Source organism: Triturus cristatus, chromosome 10, assembly GCF_964204655.1.
Source record: "Triturus cristatus chromosome 10, aTriCri1.1, whole genome shotgun sequence".
NCBI classification, from domain to species: Eukaryota; Metazoa; Chordata; class Amphibia; order Caudata; family Salamandridae; genus Triturus; species Triturus cristatus.
Genome location: NC_140593.1, coordinates 1,039,942,129 through 1,039,967,583, shown reverse-complemented (window position 1 = coordinate 1,039,967,583; position 25,455 = coordinate 1,039,942,129). Strand labels below are relative to the sequence as shown.

At 46.1% G+C, this 25,455-nt stretch overlaps 2 protein-coding genes across 3 annotated transcripts in view; one reads left to right on the top strand and one right to left on the bottom strand.

The window, feature by feature from the left end:
* The window catches only part of PTCD1 (pentatricopeptide repeat domain 1), a 69,949-nt gene extending 47,852 nt beyond the window's left edge, over positions 1–22,097 (bottom strand). The window contains exon 1 of the mRNA XM_085629124.1: positions 21,911–22,097. The gene's annotated coding sequence lies outside the window, so the exon portion shown is untranslated. The remainder of the gene's footprint in view (positions 1–21,910) is intronic.
* A 134-nt stretch (positions 22,098–22,231) lies between these two features.
* CPSF4 (cleavage and polyadenylation specific factor 4) overlaps positions 22,232–25,455 on the top strand; it is a 109,831-nt gene continuing 106,607 nt past the window's right edge. For both annotated transcript variants that reach the window (XM_085629123.1, XM_085629121.1), the window contains exon 1: positions 22,232–22,493. In XM_085629123.1, coding sequence (XP_085485249.1) covers positions 22,391–22,493 — 103 coding nt within the window. In that variant the 5' untranslated portion in view covers positions 22,232–22,390. The remainder of the gene's footprint in view (positions 22,494–25,455) is intronic.

Below are 25,455 nucleotides of genomic sequence, written 5' to 3'. Positions count from 1 at the left end.
AGCTCCCTATTTGGCATCAGCTCCCTATTTGGCATCGGATCACTATTTCACAGGAGCTAACAATTTGGCAGGAGCTCACAATTTGGCATTGACTGACTATTTCGCATTGGCTGACTATTTGGCAGTGGCTGACTATTTGGAGGTGGCCCACTATTTGGCATCGGCTCACTATTTAGCAGGAGCTAACAATGTGGCAGCGGCTCACAATTTGGCAGCGGCAAACTTTTTGGCGGCGGCTAACTATTTGGCATCAGCTCACTATTTGGAATCAGCTCACTATTTGGCATCAGCTCACTATTTGGCATCAGCTCACTATTTGGCATCGGCTCACTATTTGGCATCGGCTCACTATTTGGCATCGGCTCACTATTTGGCATCGGCTCACTATTTGACAGGAGCTAACAATTTGAGATGAGCTCAAAATTTGGCATTGGCTGACTATTTCGCATTGGCTGACTATTTGGAGGTGGCCCACTATTTGGCATTGGCTCACTATTTGGCAAGAGCTAACAATGTGGCATCGGCTGACAATTTGGCAGTGGCACGCTTTTTGGCGGCGGCACACTTTTTGGTGGCAGCAAACTATTTGGCAGGAACTCACTATTTGGCAGGAACGCACTATTTGGCATCGGCTCACAATTTGGCAGCGGGTCACGATTTGGTAGGTGGTCACTATTTGGTAGGAGGTCACTATTTGGTAGGAGGTCACTATTTGGTAGGAGGTCACTATTTGGCAGCAGTTCACAACATTCCAGGAGCTCACAACTTGGCAGCGGTTCACAATTTGGCAGTGATTCACAATTTGGCAGCGGTTCACATTTTGGCTGCGGCTCACTATTTGGCAGCTGCCCAATATTGGGCAGGAGCTCACTATTTGACAGGAGCTCACTGTTTGGTATCGACTCACTATTTGACAGGAGCTCACTATTTGGCAGCAGTTCACAACTTTCCAGGAGCTCACAACTTGGCAGCGGTTCACATTTTGGCTGCGGCTCACTATTTGGCAGCTGCCCACTATTGGGCAGGAGCTCACTGTTTGGCATCGACTCACTATTTGACAGGAGCTCACAATTTGGCAGCGCCTCAAAATTTGGCAGCGGGTCACGATTTGGCAGGAGGTCACTATTTGGCATCACCTATTTGGTAACGGTTCACTATTTGGCAGTAGCTCACAATTTAACAGGAGCTCACTATTTGGCAGCGGCGAACAATTTGGCAGCGGCTCAGTATTTGGAAGGTGCTCAGTATCTGGCAGCGGCTCACTATTTGGCAGGAGCTCACTATTTGGCAGCAGCTAACTATTTGGCAGCAGCTCACTATTTGGCAACGGCTCACTATTTGGCAACGGCTCACTATTTGGCAAGGCTCACAATTTGGCAGTGGGTCACTATTTGGCAGTGGGTCACTATTTGGCAGTGGGTCACTATTTGGCAGGGGGTCACTATTTGGCAGGAGGTCACTATTTGGCAGGAGGTCACTATTTGGCAGGAGGTCACTATTTAGCAGGAGATCATTATTTGGCATCACCTATTTGGTAGCGGTTCACTATTTGGCAGTAGCTCACAATTTAGGAGGAGCTCACTATTTGGCAGCGGCTCAAAATTTGGCAGCGGCGAACAATTTGGCAGAGGCTCAGTATTTGGAAGGTGCTCAGTATTTGGCAGCAGCTCACTATTTGGCAGCGGCTCACTATTTGGCAGCGGCTCACTATTTGGCAGCGGCTCACTATTGGGCAGCGGCTCACTATTGGGCAGCGGCTCACTATTGGGCAGCGGCTCACTATTTGGCACCAGCTCACTATTTGGCACCAGCTCACTATTTGGCACCGGCTCACTATTTGGCAGCGGCTCACTATTTGGCAGCGGCTCACTATTTGGCAGCGGCTCACTATTTATCTGCGGCTCACTATTGGGCAGGAGCTCACTGTTTGGCATCGACTCTCTATTTAACAGGAGCTCACTATTTGGCAACGGCTCAAAATTTGGCAGGAGGTCACTATTTGTCAGGAGGTCACTATTTGGCAGGAGGTCACTATTTGGCAGTAGCTCACAATTTAGCAGGAGCTCACTATTTGGCAGCGGCTCACTATTTGGCAGCGGCTCACTATTTGGCAGCGGCTCACTATTTGGCAGCGGCTCACTATTTGGCAGCGGCTCACTATTTGGCAGCGGCTCACTATTTGGCAGCAGCTCACTATTTGGCAGCAGCTCACTATTTGGCAGAGGTTCACTATTTGGCAAGGGTTCACAATTTGGCAGGGGTTCACAATTTGGCAGGGGTTCACAATTTGGCAGAGGTTCACAATTTGGCAGGGGTTCACAATTTGGCAGGGTTTCACAATTTGGCAGGGTTTCACAATTTGGCAGGGTTTCACAATTTGGAAGCGGTTCACAATTTGGAAGCGGTTCACAATTTGGAAGCGGTTCACAATTTGGCAGGCGCTAACTATTTGGCAGGCGCTAACTATTTGGCATCGGCCAATTATTTGGCATCAGCTCACTATTTGGTATCAGCTCACTATTTGGCATCAGCTCACTATTTGGCATCAGCTCACTATTTGGCATCAGCTCACTATTTGGCATCAGCTCACTATTTGGCATCGGCTCACTATTTGGCATCAGCTCACTATTTGGCATCAGCTCACTATTTGGCATCGGCTGACTATTTCGCATCGGCTGACTATTTCGCATTGGCGGACTATTTTGCATTGGCTGACTATTTAGCATTGGCTGACTATTTGGCGGTGGCTGACTATTTGGAGGTGGCCCACTATTTGGCATCGATGACTATTTGGAGGTGGCCCACTATTTGGCATCGGCTCACTATTTGGCAGGAGCTGACTATTTGGCGGCGGCACACTTTTTGGTGGCAGCAAACTATTTGGCAGGAGCTCACTATTTGGTAGAGCTCATAATTTGGCAGAAACTCACTATTTGACATCGGCTCACAATTTGGCAGCGGGTCACGATTTGGTAGGAGGTCACTATTTGGCAGCAGTTCACAACTTTCCAGGAGCTCACAACTTGGCAGCGGTTCACAATTTGGCAGCGGTTCACATTTTGGCTGCGGCTCACTATTTGGCAGCTGCCCACTATTGGGCAGGAGCTCACTGTTTGGCATCGACTCACTATTTGACAGGAGCTCACAATTTGGCAGCGCCTCAAAATTTGGCAGCGGGTCACGATTTGGCAGGAGGTCACTATTTGGCATCACCTATTTGGTAGCGGTTCACTATTTGGCAGTAGCTCACAATTTAACAGGAGCTCACTATTAGGCAGCGGCGAACAATTTGGCAGCGACTCAGTATTTGGAAGGTGGTCAGTATCTGGCAGCGGCTCACTATTTGGCAGGAGCTCACTATTTGGCAGCAGCTCACTATTTGGCAGCAGCTCACTATTTGGCAGCAGCTCACTATTTGGCAGCAGCTCACTATTTGGCAACGGCTCACAATTTGGCAACGGCTCACAATTTGGCAACGGCTCACAATTTGGCAACGGCTCATAATTTGGCAACGGCTGACAATTTGGCAGTGGGTCACTATTTGGCAGGAGGTCACTATTTGGCAGGAGATCATTATTTGGCATCACCTATTTGGTAGCGGTTCACTATTTGGCAGTAGCTCACAATTTAGGAGGAGCTCACTATTTGGCAGCGGCTCAAAATTTGGCAGCGGCTCACTATTTGACAGGAGCTAACAATTTGGCATGAGCTCAAATTTGGCATTGGCTGACTATTTCGCATTGGCTGACTATTTGGCAGTGGCTGACTATTTGGCAGTGGCTGACTATTTGGCAGTGGCTGACTATTTGGAGGTGGCCCACTATTTGGCATCGGCTCACTATTTGGCAGGAGCTAACAATGTGGCATCGGCTGACAATTTGACAGTGGCACGCTTTTTGGCGGCGGCACACTTTTTGGTGGCAGCAAACTATTTGGCAGGAACTCACTATTTGGCAGGAACGCACTATTTGGCAGCGGCTCAATATTTGGCTGCGGCTCAATATTTGGCTGCGGCTCAATATTTGGCTGCGGCTCAATATTTGGCTGCGGCTCAATATTTGGCTGCGGCTCAATATTTGGCTACGGCTCACTATTTGGCTATGGCTCAAAATTTGGCAGCGGCAAACTATTTGGCAGGAGCTCACTATTTGGCAGCGGCTCACTATTTAACAGCGGCTCACTATTTGACAGCGGCTCACTATTTGACAGTGGCTCACTATTTGGCAGCGGCTCACTATTTGGCAGCGGCTCACTATTTGGCAGCGGCTCACTATTTGGCAGGGGTACACAATTTGGCAGGGGTTCACAATTTGGCAGGGGTTCACAATTTGGCAGGGGTTCACAATTTGGCAGCGGTTCATAATTTGACAGCGCTAACTATTTGGCAGGCGTTAACTATTTGGCATTGGCTCACTATTTGGCATCGGCTTACTATTTGGCATAGGCTCACTATTTGGCATCGGCTAACTATTTGGCATCTGCTAACTATTTGGCATCAGCTCACTATTTGGCATCAGCTCACTATTTGGCATCAGCTCACTATTTGGCATCAGCTCACTATTTGGCATCGGCTCACTATTTCACAGGAGCTAACAATTTGGCAGGAGCTCACAATTTGGCATTGACTGACTATTTCGCATTGGCTGACTATTTCGCAGTGGCTGACTATTTGGAGGTGGCCCACTATTTGGCATCGGCTCACTATTTGGCAAGAGCTAACAATGTGGCATCGGCTGACAATTTGGCAGTGGCAGCTTTTTGGCGGCGGCACACTTTTTGGTGGCAGCAAACTATTTGGCAGGAACTCACTATTTGGCAGGAACGCACTATTTGGCATCGGCTCACAATTTGGCATCGGCTCACTATTTGGCATCGGCTCACTATTTGGCAGGAGCTAACAATGTGGCAGCGGCTCACAATTTGGCAGCGGCAAACTTTTTGGCGGCGGCTAACTATTTGGCATCAGCTCACTATTTGGAATCAGCTCACTATTTGGCATCAGCTCACTATTTGGCATCAGCTCACTATTTGGCATCAGCTCACTATTTGGCATCAGCTCACTATTTGACAGGAGCTAACAATTTGGCATGAGCTCAAAATTTGGCATTGGCTGACTATTTCACATTGGCTGACTATTTGGCAGTGGCTGACTATTTGGAGGTGGCCCACTATTTGGCATCGGCTCACTATTTGGCAAGAGCTAACAATGTGGCATCGGCTGACAATTTGGCAGTGGCAGCTTTTTGGCGGCGGCACACTTTTTGGTGGCAGCAAACTATTTGGCAGGAACTCACTATTTGGCAGGAACGCACTATTTGGCATCGGCTCACAATTTGGCAGCGGGTCACGATTTGGTAGGAGGTCACTATTTGGTAGGAGGTCACTATTTGGTAGGAGGTCACTATTTGGCAGCAGTTCACAACTTTCCAGGAGCTCACAACTTGGCAGCGGTTCACAATTTGGCAGCGATTCACAATTTGGCAGCGGTTCACATTTTGGCTGCGGCTCACTATTTGGCAGCTGCCCACTATTTGACAGGAGCTCCCTGTTTGGTATCAACTCACTATTTGACAGGAGCTCACTATTTGGCAGCAGTTCACAACTTGGCAGCGGTTCACAATTTGGCAGCGGTTCACATTTTGGCTGCGGCTCACTATTTGGCAGCTGCCCACTATTGGGCAGGAGCTCACTGTTTGGCATCGACTCACTATTTGACAGGAGCTCACAATTTGGCAGCGCCTCAAAATTTGGCAGCGGGTCACGATTTGGCAGGAGGTCACTATTTGGCATCACCTATTTGGTAGCGGTTCACTATTTGGCAGTAGCTCACAATTTAACAGGAGCTCACTATTTGGCAGCGGCGAACAATTTGGCAGCAGCTCAGTATTTGGAAGGTGCTCAGTATCTGGCAGCGGCTCACTATTTGGCAGGAGCTCACTATGTGGCAGCAGCTCACTATTTGGCAGCAGCTCACTATTTGGCAACGGCTCACAATTTGGCAACGGCTCACAATTTGGCAACGGCTCACAATTTGGCAACGGCTCACAATTTGGCAACGGCTCACAATTTGGCAACGGCTCATAATCTGGCAACGGCTTACAATTTGGCAGTGGGTCACTATTTGGTAGGAGGTCACTATTTGGCAGGAGGTCACTCTTTGGCAGGAGGTCACTATTTAGCAGGAGATCATTATTTGGCATCACCTATTTGGTAGCGGTTCACTATTTGGCAGTAGCTCACAATTTAGGAGGAGCTCACTATTTGGCAGCGGCTCAAAATTTGGCAGCGGCGAACAATTTGGCAGCGGCTCACTATTTGGCAGCGGCTCACTATTTATCTGCGGCTCACTATTGGGCAGGAGCTCACAATTTGGCAGCGCCTCAAAATTTGGCAGTGGGTCACGATTTGGCAGGAGGTCACTATTTGGCATCACCTATTTGGTAGCGGTTCACTATTTGGCAGTAGCTCACAATTTAGCAGGAGCTCACTATTTGGCAACGGCTCACAATTTGGCAACGGCTCACAATTTGGCAGGAGGTCACTATTTGGCAGGAGGTCACTATTTGGCAGGAGGTCACTATTTGGCAGGAGCTCACTATTTAGCAGGAGCTCACTATTTGGCACCGGCTCACTATTTGGCAGCGGCTCACTATTTGGCAGCAGCTCACTATTTGGCAGCAGCTCACTATTTGGCAGAGGTTCACAATTTGGCAGGGGTTCACAATTTGGCAGGGGTTCACAATTTGGAAGCGGTTCACAATTTGGAAGCGGTTCACAATTTGGAAGCGGTTCACAATTTGGCAGGCGCTAACTATTTGGCATCGGCCAATTATTTGGCATCAGCTCACTATTTGGTATCAGCTCACTATTTGGCATCAGCTCACTATTTGGCATCAGCTCACTATTTGGCATCAGCTCACTATTTGGCATCAGCTCACTATTTGGCATCAGCTCACTATTTGGCATCAGCTCACTATTTGGCATCAGCTCACTATTTGGCATCGGCTGACTATTTGGCATCGGCTGACTATTTGGCATCGGCTGACTATTTGGCATCGGCTGACTATTTTGCATTGGCTGACTATTTGGCGGTGGCTGACTATTTGGAGGTGGCCCACTATTTGGCATCGGCTCACTATTTGGCAGGAGCTGACTATTTGGCGGCGGCACACTTTTTGGTGGCAGCAAACTATTTGGCAGGAGCTCACTATTTGGTAGAGCTCACTATTTGGCAGAAACTCACTATTTGACATCGGCTCACAATTTGGCAGCGGGTCACGATTTGGTAGGAGGTCACTATTTGGCAGCAGTTCACAACTTTCCAGGAGCTCACAACTTGGCAGCGGTTCACATTTTGGCTGCGGCTCACTATTTGGCAGCTGCCCACTATTGGGCAGGAGCTCACGGTTTGGCATCGACTCACTATTTGACAGGAGCTCACAATTTGGCAGCGCCTCAAAATTTGGCAGCGGGTCACGATTTGGCAGGAGGTCACTATTTGGCAGGAGGTCACTATTTGGCATCACCTATTTGGTAGCGGTTCACTATTTGGCAGTAGCTCACAATTTAACAGGAGCTCACTATTTGGCAGCGGCGAACAATTTGGCAGCGACTCAGTATTTGGAAGGTGCTCAGTATCTGGCAGCGGCTCACTATTTAACAGGAGCTCACAATTTGGCAGCGCCTCAAAATTTGGCAGTGGGTCACGATTTGGCAGGAGGTCACTATTTGGCATCACCTATTTGGTAGCGGTTCACTATTTGGCAGTAGCTCACAATTTAGCAGGAGCTCACTATTTGGCAACGGCTCACAATTTGGCAACGGCTCAAAATTTGGCAGGAGGTCACTATTTGGCAGGAGGTCACTATTTGGCAGGAGGTCACTATTTAGCAGGAGGTCACTATTTAGCAGGAGGTCACTATTTGGCACCGGCTCACTATTTGGCAGCGGCTCACTATTTGGCATCAGCTCACTATTTGGCAGCAGCTCACTATTTGGCAGAGGTTCACAATTTGGCAGGGGTTCACAATTTGGCAGGGGTTCACAATTTGGCAGGGGTTCACAATTTGGAAGCGGTTCACAATTTGGAAGCGGTTCACAATTTGGCAGGCGCTAACTATTTGGCAGGCGCTAACTATTTGGCATCGGCCAATTATTTGGCATCAGCTCACTATTTGGCATCAGCTCACTATTTGGCATCAGCTCACTATTTGGCATCAGCTCACTATTTGGCATCAGCTCACTATTTGGCATCAGCTCACTATTTGGCATCAGCTCACTATTTGGCATCGGCTGACTATTTGGCATCGGCTGACTATTTGGCATCGGCGGACTATTTCGCATCGGCGGACTATTTTGCATTGGCTGACTATTTTGCATTGGCTGACTATTTTGCATTGGCTGACTATTTGGCGGTGGCTGACTATTTGGAGGTGGCCCACTATTTGGCATCGGCTCACTATTTGGCATCAGCTCACTATTTGGCAGGAGCTGACTATTTGGCGGCGGCACACTTTTTGGTGGCAGCAAACTATTTGGCAGGAGCTCACTATTTGGTAGAGCTCACTATTTGGCAGAAACTCACTATTTGAGATCGGCTCACAATTTGGCAGCGGGTCACGATTTGGTAGGAGGTCACTATTTGGCAGCAGTTCACAACTTTCCAGGAGCTCACAACTTGGCAGCAGTTCACAATTTGGCAGGGATTCAATTTGGCAGCGGTTCACATTTTGGCTGCGGCTCACTATTTGGCAGCTGCCCACTATTGGGCAGGAGCTCACTATTTGACAGGAGCTCACTATTTGGCAGCAGTTCACAACTTCTCTTCCAATAAGTCAGTGGAGGATAACTACAGGTCTTTCACGGAACACATAACTAAGCTATTAGACCATTTTATCCCTATAAAGCCTTTAAAGAAGGCAAGGAAAAGATCAGCGCCCTGGTACAATGAGAAGCTGCATCATCTTAGACTCTCTCGCAGACAAGCAGAGAGGAAATGGAGAAGAAATTACTCTGAAGAAGATAAAAAAGATCTAAGACAAGTACAACTGCAATATAAAACCCTCATTCTGAGATCTAAGGCAGATTTTTATGCTAACTCCATTACACAGGCTTCCAATGGGTCCAAAGCTCTCTTCAAGATCGTACGAGACCTTTCCAACCCGGACTGCATGAATAACAGAGTCGCCCCCTCGCAAACTTTGTGTAGCGAAATCGCCTTCTTTTTTCAGGAGAAGATCTCTAACATTGTAAACAATTTACAGGACAACATCCAGGATAGTCCTGAGGAAACAATTAGCCCGGCTGATGGAGATCTAAAACTGACTGCTGTCCTGGACAGCTTTCAACCTCTCTCTCATGAAGTTTTTGATAACCTGACTGAAAGTGTGTCGTCTGGCTCTCCCCTAGATCCTCTTCCCCATAAGATATGGAAGCTTTACGGACGTAACACTTTCCCCTGGTTAAGGATGATCTGTAATCAATCCCTGATGGCTGGTTCTGTTCCAGGCTGCTGGAAATTAGCAGTGGTAACCCCACTGATAAAAAAGCCGAACCTGGACCCTCTGGTGCCAGCTAACTTCAGGCCCATTTCTCTTTTGCCTTACCCGGTGAAAATACTGGAAAAGTCTGTAAGTAAGACTCTGTCTCAGTTTCTGGAGGAGAACTTTCTGCTATATAGGGATCAGTTCGGTTTCCGTCCTGGCCACGGAACCGAAACAGCGTTAACCACCATGCTGGACCACCTTCGAATGCGTGCCGACAACGGGAATGCTATGATCCTGGTGCTTCTCGATATGTCGGCAGCATTTGATACGGTGAGCCACCCAGTCCTGTTAGAGAGGCTGAGGCAGATAGGTGTAAAGGGTAGAGCGCTGCAATGGTTTCAATCCTACCTAGAAGACAGACAGCAGGTTGTTACCTTGGCACCGTTCTCCTCTAGCAGGTCTCCAGTTGTGCACGGGGTGCCGCAGGGGTCCGCAATTAGTCCCATCCTTTTTAACATCTACCTGCGGCCGCTGTTCCCGTTAATAAAATCTTTTGGAGTCAGCTTGGTGAACTACGCTGACGACACGCAGTTGGCCTTCTCTTTAGAAGGGGATGATGCACTATCCATGGACCGCTTCCATCAGTGCATGAACCAGACTACGAATTGGCTCAGAAGGAACTTTCTTCAGTTTAATAGCGGTAAAACTGAGGTGGTCTTCTGTTCGCCATTTAGGATCCCCAAACACCTCCCTCCTGATTTCCGTCTCACACAGGAGGAAGGACCCCTCATACCAGTCAGGAAGGTTCGTAATCTCGGGGTGATCATCGATGACGACCTCCAGATGGTATCCCAGGCAAGCAAGACTGCCAATGTCTGCTTTGCCCTGCTGCGGCTACTTCGGAGTATTCTACCTCTGCTCCCTAGGGAGTCGCGAGTTACAGTGGTACGCAGCACGGTATTAAGCAGACTTGACTACTGCAACTCCCTTTATCTGGGGGCTCCGCAGTATCCTCCAAGGATTGCTGAGGATTCAGTCAGCCGCAGCCAAACTAGTGCTTGATAGGCGACGCTGCTCCTCGTCTGCCAGAGCACTAAGGGACTTACACTGGCTCCCTGTGAGGGAAAGGGTTGTTTTTAAGTCCTTGTGCCTAACTTTTAGAGCAGTACATGGACTGGGCCCAGCCCCTCTACAGGATAAGTTCGCTCGCTACCTACCAAGTAGGCAACTTCGCTCTTCTACAGCTGGTCTTCTGGTGATTCCGAGATTTAAGCGCACTAGGGTAGGCGGAAGAGCCTTCAGCACAGTATCCTCCGGCATGTGGAACAAGCACCATGCGAACCTGCGACAGTGCAATTCCTTACTTGAATTTCGCAAGGGACTTAAGACCTAGTTATATCCTAAAGCTTAATCTAGGCAGGTTTTCCCTGACCCTCCCTCTGTCACCTTCTGATGCTGTCCCTCAGTCAAAAGCGCCAGGATGCCCGTAGGGCGATAGTTGCGCTATATAAGTTCCACATCAATCAATCAATCAACTTGGCAGCGGTTCACAATTTGGCAGCGATTCACAATTTGGCAGGAGCTCACTATTTGGCAGCGGCTCGCTATTTGGCAGCAGCACATTATTTGGCAGCAGCTAACTATTTGGCAGCAGCTCACTATTTGGTAGCGGCTCACTATTTGGCAGCAGCTCACTATTTGGCAGCAGCTCACTATTTGGCAGCAGCTCACTATTTGGCAGCGGCTCACTATTTGGCAGTGGCTCACTATTTGGCAGCGGCTCACTATTTGGCAGGAGCTCTCTATTTGGCAGGAGCTCTCTATTTGGCAGGAGCTCTCTATTTGGCATCGGCTCACTATTTGACAGGAGCTAACAATTTGGCAGGAGCTCACAATTTGGCATTGGCTGACTATTATTTTGCATTGGCTGACTATTTGGCACTGGCTGACTATTTGGAGGTGGCTCACTATTTGGCATGGGCTCACTATTTGGCCGGAGCTCACTATTTGGCATGAGCGCACTATTTGGAGGTGGCACACTATTTGGCATGGGCTCACTATTTGGCAGGAGCTCACTATTTGGCAGGAGCTAACAATGTGTCAGCGGCACACTTTTTGGCTGCGGCACACTTTTTGGTGGCAGCAAACTATTTGGCAGGAGCTCACTATTTGGTAGAGCTCACTATTTGGCAGGAACTCACTATTTGGAAGCGGGTCACGATTTGGTAGGAGGTCACTATTTGGTAGGAAGTCACTATTTGGCAGCAGTTCACAACTTTCCAGGAGCTCACAACTTGGCAGCGGTTCACAATTTGGCAGCGATTCACAATTTGGCAGCGGTTCACATTTTGGCTGCGGCTCACTATTTGGCAGCTGCCCACTATTGAGTTTGGCATCGACTCACTATTTGACAGGCGCTCACAATTTGGCAGCGGCTCACTATTTGGTAGGCGCTCACTATTGGGCAGTGGCTCACTATTTGGCAGCGGCTCACTATTTGGCAGCGGCTCACTATTTGGCAGCGGCTCACTATTTGGCAGCGGCTCACTATTTGGCAGCGGCTCACTATTTGGCAGCAGCTCACTATTGGGCAGTGGCTCACTATTTGGCAGCGGCTCACTATTTAGCAGGAGCTCTCAATTTAGCAGGAGCTCACTATTTGGCATCGGCTCACTATATGGCAGCAGCTCTCTATTTGACAGAGCTAACAATTTGGCAGGAGCTCACAATTTGGCATCGGATCACTATTTGGCATTGGCTAACTATTTGGCAGGGGTTCACAGTTTGGCTGCGGCTCACTATTTGGCTGCGGCTCACTATTTGGCTGCGGCTCACTATTTGGCTGCGGCTCACTATTTGGCTGCGGCTCACTATTTGGCTGCGGCTCACTATATGGCAGCAGCTCACTATATGGCAGCAGCTCACAATTTGGCAGCAGTTCACAATTTGGCAGCAGTTCACAATTTGGCAGCGGTTCACAATTTGGCAGGCGCTAACTATTTGACAGGTGCTAACTATTTGGCAGGGGGGGCTAACTATTTGGCAGGCGTTAACTATTTGGCAGGCGTTAACTATTTGGCATGGGCTCACTATTTGGCATCGGCTAACTATTTGGCATCAGCTCAGTATTTGGAATCAGCTCACTATTTGGAATCCGCTCACTATTTGGAATCAGCTCACTATTTGGAATCAGCTCACTATTTGGAATCAGCTCACTATTTGGAATTAGCTCACTATTTGGCAGGAGCTAACAATTTGGCAGGAGCTAACAATTTGGCAGGAGCTAACAATTTGGCAGGAGAACAATTTGGCAGGAGCTAACAATTTGGCAGGAGCTAACAATTTGGCAGGAGCTAACAATTTGGCAGGAGCTAACAATTTGGCAGGAGCTAACAATTTGGCAGGAGCTAACAATTTGGCAGGAGCTAACAATTTGGCAGGAGCTCACAATTTGGCATTGGCTGACTATTTCGCATTGGCTGACTATTTGGCGGTGGCTGACTATTTGGAGGTGGCCCACTATTTGGCATCGGCTCAATATTTGGCATCAGCTCAATATGTAAATGTATGTGTCTTGTAAAGCGCACTGCTACCCTGAGGCGTCCTGGCGCTGTAGACCGCTGGGGAACAAGTCCCGGCTATCCCTGTGAGATGGTCCCTCCTGGGTATCTCCAAGGTGAAACCAGGCATCCCCGGCGAATGTGGGGGGCCGTTGTGGAGATGAGGGAAGCTAATGCCCAGAGTTGCCGAGTGTGATCCCTGGTTAGAGTAGGCACCGAGGCGAGAATTATCGAGTCCGCTGGCCCTGGTCCACGACCCTGCCGCGTCGGGAATTGAACCCTGGTCCTGGGCCGTCCTCTGCTTCCGGGTCTGCTGCCTCTAACCAGTGAGCCACACCCTCCAATATTTGGCAGGAGCTCACTATTTGACAGGAGCTCACTATTTGGCAGGAGCTCACTATTTGGCAGGAGCTAACAATGTGGCAGCGGCACAGTTTTTGGCAGCGGCACACTTTTTGGTGGCAGCAAACTATTTATCAGCGACTCACAATTTGGCAACGGCTCAAAATTTGGCAGCGGTTCACAATTTGGCAGCGATTCACAATTTGGCAGCGGTTCACAATTTGGCAACGGCTCACAATTTGGCAGCGGCTCAAAATTTGGCAGCGGCTCTCATTTTGTCAGTAGCTCACTATTTGGTAGGCGCTGACTATTTGGCAGCGGCTAACTATTTGCCAGCGACTCACTATTTACGAGCGTTAGCATGCGCGGCCAGTTATACTACTCCTTGCAACCTTAAAGATTTGCAGTTATTGACGCACTATGACCGGGATGCGTATTCCCTGACCTTACTTTTGGTCATTTAACTTGTTCGATATGTAAGATCGCCCTGACCTTAGTCTCTTACATGGTGTGGACCTTACATGATATATGTATTGATTGTTCTGGACCTTTTTCACCAGTTTACAAGAACTATATAATTAGTATACTCTTGATTGTTAGCCTTGAGAAAGTCTTTAGTACTGACCAGTACTGACGAAACACGTGTTGGCTGTGTTCTATCTGCAATATTGATTTCTTAAGGAAATAAAAAGAACGTGTTCTACCGACATCTCGTGGACCCTTCATCATACCTTGTTTGACTTTGGATTGCCATACATGACTTCATAAGCTGTGAAATTACTTCTTTGACTTTAAATGACTAATGGTCCATATTATTGGTTATTAAGTAGGACCTCTGTACATATACTATGGGTGTGCTGTATTAGCTTTTGTTTCTAAATTTCCTAAAAGGGCAGATTGTTTTCTCCATCTGCCTAATAAGCACTCTTGGGTGGTGGGTGCTTCTAGCTAGCCAAGCACCCCGCTGCGTTCATAGCAATATTTCACTTTATTGTTTCACGCTATTGACTTTTTGCTATATTTATATTGTGTATTGATGTGCAGGTTTTTCCCGTTAGGGAACATTACTACCCTTGTGTACAAATTGTTTATTTCATGGCCTAGTGAAATAACTTTGCATGTCTCTTTCAAATGCTGCTTCTACTGTTCCTGCCTAATGTAATGATTTAACTATGAATGTAGCCTTATTCCTTGTATCTGTGAATTGGTGGGAACCGATCCTTGGACTGTTTCCACGAAGGAGCTCCAGATAAATTTTTCTTTTTGAACTACCCTGTGAGGATAGCAAAGACTGTGGATTCTCATGACTAGCATGAGAAACAAATAACCACAATGAAGAGAGTAAGGGGGAGATAAAGCAACCCTACTGCCCCCCACCAACATGAACACACCACAAAAAGAGAGGGTTGCTTACTCAACTCAGCAAGTGGATGCCCCAAAAGATTGGATTCAGAGACTAGCTACTGCAGTTCACATAGGGCCAATCAGAATAGGAAGGTCATCTTTAATGGAAGAACATGCCTCACACAGAATATTCTGTCATGCTTCATCATAGGCATCCTCTCCCCACCCTTGTAAGTTGGTACTACCAGGGCGGCTAAAAACAGGGCAGATGATGGAGACCGAAGAGAATAATGTCTCTAGTCCATCCTAAAACTAGCCAAATGTTTCTGCCCTCACAGTGAGCCTAAACGGTCTGGGGCATTCGTCAGGGCTGTCGCATCCCTATCAGTGTAAAGAGGGTGTCCCCTACTAGGTTACATGCTAATGTGAAGGAGTACACCTACAACACACCCCAAGTGTGTCCTACCTGGGAAATGGAAAAACACATGGCGTTATCCATCCTAAGCTTTAGGGGATACCAGGACCTCAGTCAGGGGAGGGGTGATGTCCTTCGTAGTCAGACATTCATCAGATGGTGCACCACTCGAATAACCTAGAGTGCTCCGCTCCCTGCCGCTTGGTAAATCTGCACTGTTTTTAGTGTACCCCAGGTCCTTACTAATAAAAGGTGATAACCAAGGAACCTGGAGGTATTTTTAATTCAACTGGATCCCGATCATATCCTGTAAGGTTTATGTAAGAACTCCCTCTTACTGCCAAGTCTTCGGCAGAGGTTGAGTTCGCCCTGGTAGTACCAACTTACTAAGGTGGGGAGAGGATGCCTGTGATGAAGCATGACACAATATTATGTGTGAGGCATCTTCTTCCATTAAGGATGGCCTTCCTATTCCCATTGGACCTGGGTGAACTGCAGTAGATAGTCTCCGAATCCAATCTTTTGTGGCATCCACTCGCTGCATTGAGTAAGCAACCCTCTCTTTTTGTGGTGTGTGTATAGCTAGGGAAAAAAACCTTGAGTAGCAAATGATGCCTGATAAATGGAAGATGACCACACAATGGACAGACCACTATGGTTTAATCTCTGATGTCACAACTGCATCATCTATACTATAAATACGAACTCCCCAAAGGAGGGGCAGAGACACAGATCAAAGAGATCCTTACTTTTGACGCTTTTTGTTCAACGACTTAGGATGAAAACCAGAACTCAATCCTTTGATTTTTCCTTCCAACGTAGTTGCTTACTGAACTTTTTGGGATTGATTTTGTGAGATATCAGATCTGATCTTTCCCGATTTTGTTCTTTCCCCATGTTCACAGACATTTCCCTAGAGGACTTTAACTTGACCCTTTGTCCCTTTCCTGAATGAGGTTTTTCCTACTTTTAAAACATCCTCCTGCCTTCATTGTTAGTGGGAATCTGAAATGCTCAAACTATCTTCTTTGAAAACCTTTGATTAATGTGCAGTTTAATACTACACGCTATTGGCATTCTAACTGAGCTACTTAAAATGTTGCTTGTGAACACTGATTTTGGATCATTACTACAATAATTAAATTTTCTAAATTGCCCGAGTCTGTTATTGCGTCGGGATGTTCTTTCTTTGAACTGTGCTATTAGTTAGTATAGATAGTAATAGATTAATTCCAGAACATCAAGCCCTGTTGCTTTTATTTTGCATTTTCGGTCAGACTAAACTTTCAGAAAGTTGGGTCTTCCAATTGAAATACTTTATTTTTACAGTATGGTCTGAGAGTAGTTTGTTTGAACCTCATTTCGAAATTGTGAGTTGACCACTAATTAATGGTCCTCATAGGGTGGCTAACTGTGTTTTGGATATCATGAAGTCTTACTTTTCACTACGACCTAATAAGAATAATCAGAGTACCAATGCCAAAGAGGTTATAGGGTAAAATCTGTGTTCAGAAAAAATACCCAAAAGGACAGAATGTTATGGGCCCAGTGTGGTTGCTTACGTAGTTGAAAAAATGTTTCTGCTGCAACAAGAGTAAGGAGTGAAAGCTGTGGTTGAGACATACTGGTGTCCAAGCACCAACCTCAACCCAACAGACCCACTTACTTCCCAGCCTCCAAACATACCGGAAATGCCCACACTACGTTGCCTGTCATCCTCCTGGGCCTAAGTGTCAAATGACAAAGACTGAATTAAATCAAGGTAAGATTACAAGGAGAGACTGATACAAGAAGCCTAGTATTTGCCCAAACCCTCTTTGGCTAAGCATTGCAAGCTTATTGACAGTCCAGATAGGCTAAGAAGGAAGGGGCTGAGGAGAGGAAGCCCCCATGCCTGACCTTAACCCCACCACCCAAGCACACCATGACTTAATTTTTCTACTAGAGGAATAAGGCTCACTCGAGCATAAAGCCCTGACATATAATGCAGCAGTAATAAAGAAGAGCTCCCACCTGAAACACGCTTGGTAACTGTAAGCCAAACAGAACATGTCCCTGCAGGCTTCACTGTTGCTGCAACTCATCTCCCACTCCAGAATGTACCTCATGCTGCAGCAACCTTCACTCAAACACTTTGTGGACCTAAAAGTCTCTATGAGAGTCAGCATGTGGCAAAACGGCATACTGGACTGTCTGACGCACTGCTGAAGCGGAAAGGAGGGCAATGCCTTGTCGAAATATGGCGCCTGGCCTCCCAATCAACAAGAAATATCTCACAGAGACCCAGTTGGCCCATTTCGATGGTACCTACCTACTTAAGAACAGACATCGGAGAAATCTGCCAGTTTATACTGGTGAACCTAAAAAACTCTCTAAAGGAAGGAAAGAAGAACACCGTGGTCAGGTGTGTTCATACCCGAGGATCTCGACATCATAAATGACTTTTACTGCTGGCTGTGAGTATGACTTGGCAAATTCTACTTGGAACACAAAGAGTAACTACCTGCATGAAGACCTGCTTCTCTACTCCAGCCTTCTTATAGCAACTTTCCAAAAACCTTTGCAGGCTTAGAAGCTATAGCAATGAACACCAAGAAGAGACATTGTCACCCTGCATAGGAGATATCCTATTATCGCATTTAACATTTCCACAGGCACTGTAATCGGATGGTTAAAATATCTGGCAACCAATGGGAGTACGTTTTGTTAAATAAATAAAAGAACGGATAACATCAGACCCCCGGTGGAGACAAGCATTGAGAAAGGCGAATTCTCGCTGAAACGTGTCTGCTTGGCACAATAAAAGGGCTGTGTGCTCCTGAATGTTCTTATTGGAGCATTGTTGTTGGAAATGTTAAATGCGTGCAGCCACTGGCACGCTAAAGGAGTCACCTGATCTGAAAAGTGCTCAGCGGTCACAAGAGTGCCATTTGATGATGATGAAATGAAACTTTATTCGGTTATTTACAACCATAAAAGTATACACTTAGCAGCATAACATTCCATAGATAAGCAAGTCAGAATCATACAATATACAATACATTTCTTAAACCTATAATTCACAGCCATAAAAATGCAAGAAAAAAAATCATCTTAAAATTTAAAAAATCAACTATTTCATTATTGGGTCACACTGACCTTCTAGTAGGTCTCACAAATTACTTCTATCCATTAATAACCCATTCTCCCTGAAACTAAAAAGATCTAAATTTCACCAGTGCTCTTTACATTTAAAAAACTCTTTCACTTTGTTTATATATTTCCCAATAGCACAGGCTATATCTAGGTTCTTCATTTCCACTAAAAGGTTTACAGCTTGCAACCTATTTTTAATTTCATATTTTTTTTAAATCGGGCCTAAAATCTCTCTTCGTATATCTAAAATCTTAAAACAGTCTAATAATATATGTAAAATATCACAGGTAGTGCCTAAGGTGCAGGTGCATTTTCCATTGCTATTTATCATTAAGATTTTTACCCCATTGTTCGCATAACAGGGATTTAGCCCAATTCTCAATCTTAACACTTCGCGCCTTAACAGGCAGCTAGGTAACGTGTCGATATAGGGGTAATGTAAATCATTTTTCCATGCTGAGGCCATAAAAGCAACTGAACTTTTCCGTAAGAGGTATTCTTGATCATGGCTTCGGGACGCTTCTATTCCCAATGTCCTAAGTTCTTTCTTGTCTATCTTTGCCATTTGGTGAAATGTTGAAATGGAGACTGCCAGAACCGTCGCTTCACTGAAAGGACAATCATACTCATGGACACTGAGTCCCCATTACTAAATGATAAGTGTGAGTTACAAAATGAGCCTTTAAGGGTGAGATACTCTGGATGTGATAGTTGTGGCCGATCAAGGGGGTCAGAGAGTATCATATTAATTTAAGCAAAACCGCTCCTGAAATAATAATAGTAAGAACTCGAGATGCAGCATGGAACTTGCAGTCATTGTGAGAGACATTACCTACTGAAGGTGATTTTTTTTCAATCCACAGGCCCTGTAATTGGATGGTTAAAAGATATGGCAACCAATGGGAGTGTATTTTGTTAAATAAATAAATGAAAGAACTGAGAACATCAGGCCTCCCGGGGGAGACAAGCATTGAGAAAAGTGAATTCTCGCTGAAATGCGTCTGCTTGGCACCATAAAAGGGCTGTGGAATCCTGAATGTTCCTATTGGAGCATTGTTGTTGGAAATATATCTATTAAAACATCAATCATCATTGTCACTCTAGTAACTCTACTACTCTAATTAGGAGAGAGTCTGTCTTACTAGTAAACACCAGGTTGCCAACAGCCATCCATAGGTAGCAGTGTAGTCTTCAGACATGATAAAAACCCAGCATCCCATACAAGAACGACCCTCGCCTTGTCAACAAGCCATTGACACCTAAGGAAATTAAGAAATCGTATTTGCAGAAGGTATAAAAATGTTAGTGCTATCACAGTTGTAGCTATACCTCACCTATGACTTCAAAACCCTCTACGAACTGTTTTACTGAACCCAACTAGGAATGCATCCAGATATCCATTGTAAGGGGGACCAAACTGATTACAACGCAAGCTTAGAAGTGGCCTGCCAATAATCTGTGTTGAGCGACTCACAGGCTGACTAAAGTTAGACAGGCCAGCAGTAACAAGTCGGTAAGTTTCGGAAACAGCCTTGGCACTCAGGAGCAACAGCCCAACCATTCAGCATCAACCCTCTCAACCCACTGACATCCTGATTCAGTCTGTAGCTCGACAACATCTGAATCTTACTGAGCTAAAGTGTTTAATGAGCGACTTGGCTGTGGCTCATGGAAGTGTAGAAACAGTCCAGCAAGGGCCCACACATCCGTACACAGCCCATAGACAATCTTGCAGCAACAAATTAATAGCACCTCTTCATTTAACAGAAGGCCTTGTGTTGCTCTAATAAAAGATAATAGATTTGGGAGTGGCCGTGAGGGAGATTTAAGAAACAATGTCAATAAGTCTACAGTTCTCTCAAAGGCAGGGGTCAGAAGTCAAGCAACACAATGAATGCCAAATGGCTATAGCATAGCAACTTTTCTGGTGCACCGTTGAGAATAGTTGGACATTGACAATACATTTTCACAGGTGTCAGCGAGTGGACTCTACTGGTGGTGTCCTACTACAGCCAGCAGTATACATCCAGCAACCACCTATGCTCTGCGGATTGAATCTACAACTTCGATAGACTTACAATGATTGCCTTATTGCATATATTCATACTTCACATAAATACACTTGTCACACATTATACATTTTGCACGTTTCTTTTCTTTCCCTGTTGGACTATTTACGTTTGTACGGTCCACGAGTATACATCCTTAGAGCGTCCCCTGCTCATAAAAAGCTGGCAGTCACCTTTACTAGAGGTTGGCAAGCCACTAAAGGTTCGAGCCAGATACTTGGTTCTGGTTCACCTCAAGCCCAAAATGAGTTGAGTTTTCATGTGGGTTCTGCCAGCCATCCACACTCTAAATTCATATGCCAAGATTTTAAGAACAAGCATTAATCTTTTATGTAAAACTGAGAGGAAGAGATACTTGTCCAAGTGTCTTGATGGCACAAAGTGAAACCTTAAAATGTGGGATCAATTCCTGCTTCCCCGCACGATCAAACTGAGTGAACCCAGGTTAATATTTCTCGTGTTTGATTTAATTGGCTTTAATCTTGCTCCGAGTACATAACAAACTAAGGGGCATATTATCGCCGCTTTTGCGGCTGTTTTTGGCCGGAAAGCGGCGATAATTATATTGCATTATTTGCAAGGACACGCTAGCGTGTATTTCCTTGTTTCAGTTCCCATTTTGTTCACGCCTCGCTTTGCATCTCTAATGAGATGCAAAAGAGGCGTGCCTGACAAAACACCATGGGAAAATATCGCTACCCCAGCTTCGTGATATCATCAAGGGATAGCGACATTTTAAATCCGGTTAACTATGCCTTAACGCAGGAATTTAACGTCTGTTAAATTCCTGACTAAGGCATAGCTAACATGGGAGGTGGATTATGGTGATACAGGCTATCTCCGTTTTGGGTGCAACATCGCTGGTTTTCCAGCGATGTTGGCCCATTTCCCTGGAATATTATCGCCCTGGAGTAATGCATTGTTAATAAAGCGTTACCAGGGCGATAAATTCCTGCGATAAACAAGCGCTAAGCGCGCTTTGCGTTTATTTATCGTCGTCCGAGTAAATATGCCCCTAATTCTTATAGGCAAACTTCCAGAAAAGTGACACAATGGAGCACAGCAACCAAAGTTACTGCGCTACATTGCATCACCGGGAAAGAGCAGAACAGCGCCAAGACTACAATGCTGTTTCTCTCTCCCACTGAGCTGACACACTTTCGGCTGCATAGTGCATGCTAGTCAGTGTGAGATCAAGAATACATTTTTATAAGGTATACAATGTTTTCAGTACAAATACTAATCTTAAATATTGTTTAATACTTTTGAAAGTTTGCATGTGGCTGAAACAGTGAGACACTGCCCTCACTCAACTGCAAAACTGTGTGAGATTATCCTCAGAAGGCAAATGTGCAAGGACATTTCCCCAACATGCATTTGCCTTCCTTCATGCAAACCTTCGTTTGGAGGGTGTTAACCTCCTTCAACTCATCTTCGCCCTACAAAAACAGTAAATCTCCATGATTTTTAAATGGGCTTACACTCCAAAACCATGGAATCATATCTTCTCGCAGGTAGGTATACATACGCATAAAAAAAGAACACTAAATGCGTTTTTACCTTCAGCAACATAGACCCAGGTTTAAGCATGGCAGGCACATTACACCGGCAAATACTCTTCCAGTATCATGCGCTGTCTCAAGCTACTAAATCCAAGGTGTGCACGCTTCCGTCCAGCAGCTTGCTCTTGCTACAGCTTCAGAAATCGAACTTGGCATCTCTTCCTGTACAGAAAGCATGACCTGATGAGCAAACATAGAAGAAGGACCACTCTACTGGCCGCAGGCTCTGTAGTCGCTGAAGTACCTTTTCTGTGTCAGCTAGTGCTTGTCCGTCTTCTATTGCAGTACCTATTCCACTATTCTCTGTCTGCGCGATTCTGAGGTCGGAGTTCAGTGTTAGGTTTTCCCAGCAGCCTGTGCGTTTCTGCCTGTCCTTCCGGCTGTGCCTTTGCCAGGCTTGGGCACCAGTGGCTACCGTTGGTCCTGTGGGTGAGCGCATTTGGCTTTGGACCGTACTGTGCACCGTCTACCCGGCAAGATGCAGGACATTATCGCGTGCGTGGATCATATCCGCTTTGACCTGGAGATAGCGGTGGAGCAGCAGTTGGGAGCCCAGCCATTACCCTTCCCTGGAATGGACAGTGAGTTGATGGGCATGGGATGTTTCGCATCATAAGGGGAGGGCACACCTTTCAAACAATCGAATCTCCAAGGTGGTTGAAGTTTGGTTAATATGCCGTACTACCCCATTGAATTTAGTGGAGGTGAAGTTTTTGATGTGCGTGGAGGTTTGCAGGGCGGCTAAACTCCAGTCACTGTGGGAATGCAGTGGAGATCTAGGGTTATTTGAGTGTAGTGGACTGCGGGTGGGATATTGCGAAAGGGAGAAGAGCACATTGTCTGTGTGGTGCTCTGTATGTATGTATGTATGTATATTACGACGGGCACAAACTAGTGGGGTGGAAAGATATAGTTGACTTTGCGGGTAGGTGTTAGGGGGCTTGTAGTTTTAGGAGCACTCAAGTGTGAAAGAATGTGAAGGTGTAACGAGGGACTCGGGATACAGGTAACTACTTGTATACGTTTATTCCAATGTTGACACCCCCAACCAGGAGCGTCCGACATGTGCGAGGTGCAGTCATCAAGTGGACCTCGCAGATACCATTCGACTCCCAAACACAGAATGCTTCTTAAACACAATCATAACATCCTCGTGCACAGAGATGCTACGAGGACGGAGGATACTACGCCGCTAGGACGCTCAATGCCATTTCCCTTGTGTGTGTTTTTCTTCTTCAGGAAAGACACTAGTAGCGAAACCTAAAATTAAAGTAAAACTTAAAACTATGCTTAGACTTAAAACCTACGTTGTATCTTAAAGGCGGAGTACAATAAGCGAGAAATATTCAGGCGATTTCACAACACGGTGATTTAGTAAACATGGATACCCCACCTACACAGTGTCCTTCCGCAGATGTTTAAAAACACAATTTCTCTCCCAGCAATTTAGAACAACTCATAGTCATTGAACCTGCAAGGTGTCTTTCTTTTGAGACACTCAGGACCGCAGTGCTGCGAGCATCCCTCACACCAACCTCCTCTGGACAAGTTTCATCACAACCCAAGGAGGACAAACTTGAAGGTGCTGACACCTCCGCGGGATTAACAACCACTAAGACTAATCACATTGGTCCAACTTTTTCTCAAATAACTTCCTCAAGGAGGTCACCTGCCTGTCAGAGAGACGAACCAAACCCCCTTTGTTCCACAGCCCTTCATCACAGAGGAGAGCTGACCTCTTGCTCACTCTAGTGGATTGAAGAGGAGATGAAAACCTTGACAAACCCTTTATTACCCTCCTTGGGTTTTTTATCCGCACCCATTCTCCTATATGGGGATTCATGTTGTTAAAATTCTTACCTGCGTCCACTCTTTCCTTCATGCCATTTTGTTTCTGCATTACTCGGGCATCCACTGAGGCGTTTACTGAAGCACTCACCGGTTCTCCTTCTTTCAGCATACTTTTGCTCTGCAACCACTCAGGGTATTAACTCCTGTGCACCTTTCTCCCTCTAAACACAAAGTAAAAGGAGGAATACCAGTGGTACTTTCACATGACGAACATCACTATGTTCAAGAAATGTGCGCATCTTGTTAGACAAGAAGTGTGTTCCGTTGTCTGTAACTATTGTTCTGGGTGAACCCTCAAATACAAACACTTGTTCTTGAAATCTAATGACATTTCCAATACTAGTAGCTTTACAAAATATGATTCAACCACTTGGAATGATTTATTAGCAAAATCAAAAACTTGATGTTACTCGGTAGAACTTGAGACGTCCCTGAAAAATCCATCCCAAGCTTGTCCCATGGTCTTTCCGGAAATGGAACAGGATGGAAGGGTGTTGTCATTACTTTTCATCTTTTGTCAAATGCCAGGCATTTAGTACACGCATCCAGCAAAAACTTAACCTGTGACTCCAAGGAAGGCCACCGATAGCATCATTTATGTAGTTTACATGTGTTGGTGACACCTAAGTGCCCACGGTGTGCAGCCATTACTTTGTCCTTTCTTATGCTTTCTAGTGGAATGAACAAATTATGGTGCATGATCATGTCATTAATGACAGACAACTCATTAGCCACCTGAAAGAAACACTTTAACTCACTCTACAATTTCCTGCCCTCAGGCCAGCCTTCTGCTATGAATTTCTTGACTAAGTACGAAGTCCTTCACATAAGCTTCCTGCCAAGCTTGCTTAGTGACAGGAGCACATTACTCTACAATATCCACTGCTGCCACCACGCATTCGAAGCCTTTCATTTAATCTGAGTCCTCATCACGCATAGCCATGCTTAATAGGCAATCCGCCCTGAAGTTCTTTCCCCCTGGCAAATGCTTTATGCTGAAGTGATACTCCTGCAGTTTAGACAGAAGACATACTAGCCTCGCTGAGACCTTTCCCAAATCACTGGCAGTTAATATATATATGAGAGGATTGTGATCAGTAAAAACCTCGAATTCTCATACCCACAGGTAAGTTCTGAATTTGTTGAGGACCCTCACGCATGCAAGAGTTTCTCATTCTATTGTACTGTAGTGTCTTTCCGTGGTGTTCAGCATTCTAGATGCGAAGGCCACGGTGTGTTCCCGACCTGACACACAGCTGGAGGAAGATCCTTCTCCTACCTTGCAGCAAAGACCTGGAACACCCTGCCTCTCAACCTCAGGCAATCAGTCACTGCCACAATTCAGGAAGGACTTCAAGACCTGGCCCTTCAGCTAAATCACAGTGCCTTGACAGACCTGCAGCCCCCTTCCCCCCAACCGCGCCTAGAGACCCTTACTGGGGAGTAGTCGCTCTTTAAAAGTCTGTGATGGATTGATTGGCATGCATTAACCCAGGACCTCTCCTAATCCAGTCAAACTTGTATCCACATTAATGAAACACTTGTAGGTGTCCTAAAAAGGATGTGATGCAGGGGGCCCCCACAATCAGATCCCTAACTCTCTCGAAGGTCAGTGATAGCTTGTGAGACCATGCAAAGCTTGCCCCCTTTCTCAACAGAGCACATAAGGGCTCCACAATTTGCGCAAAAACA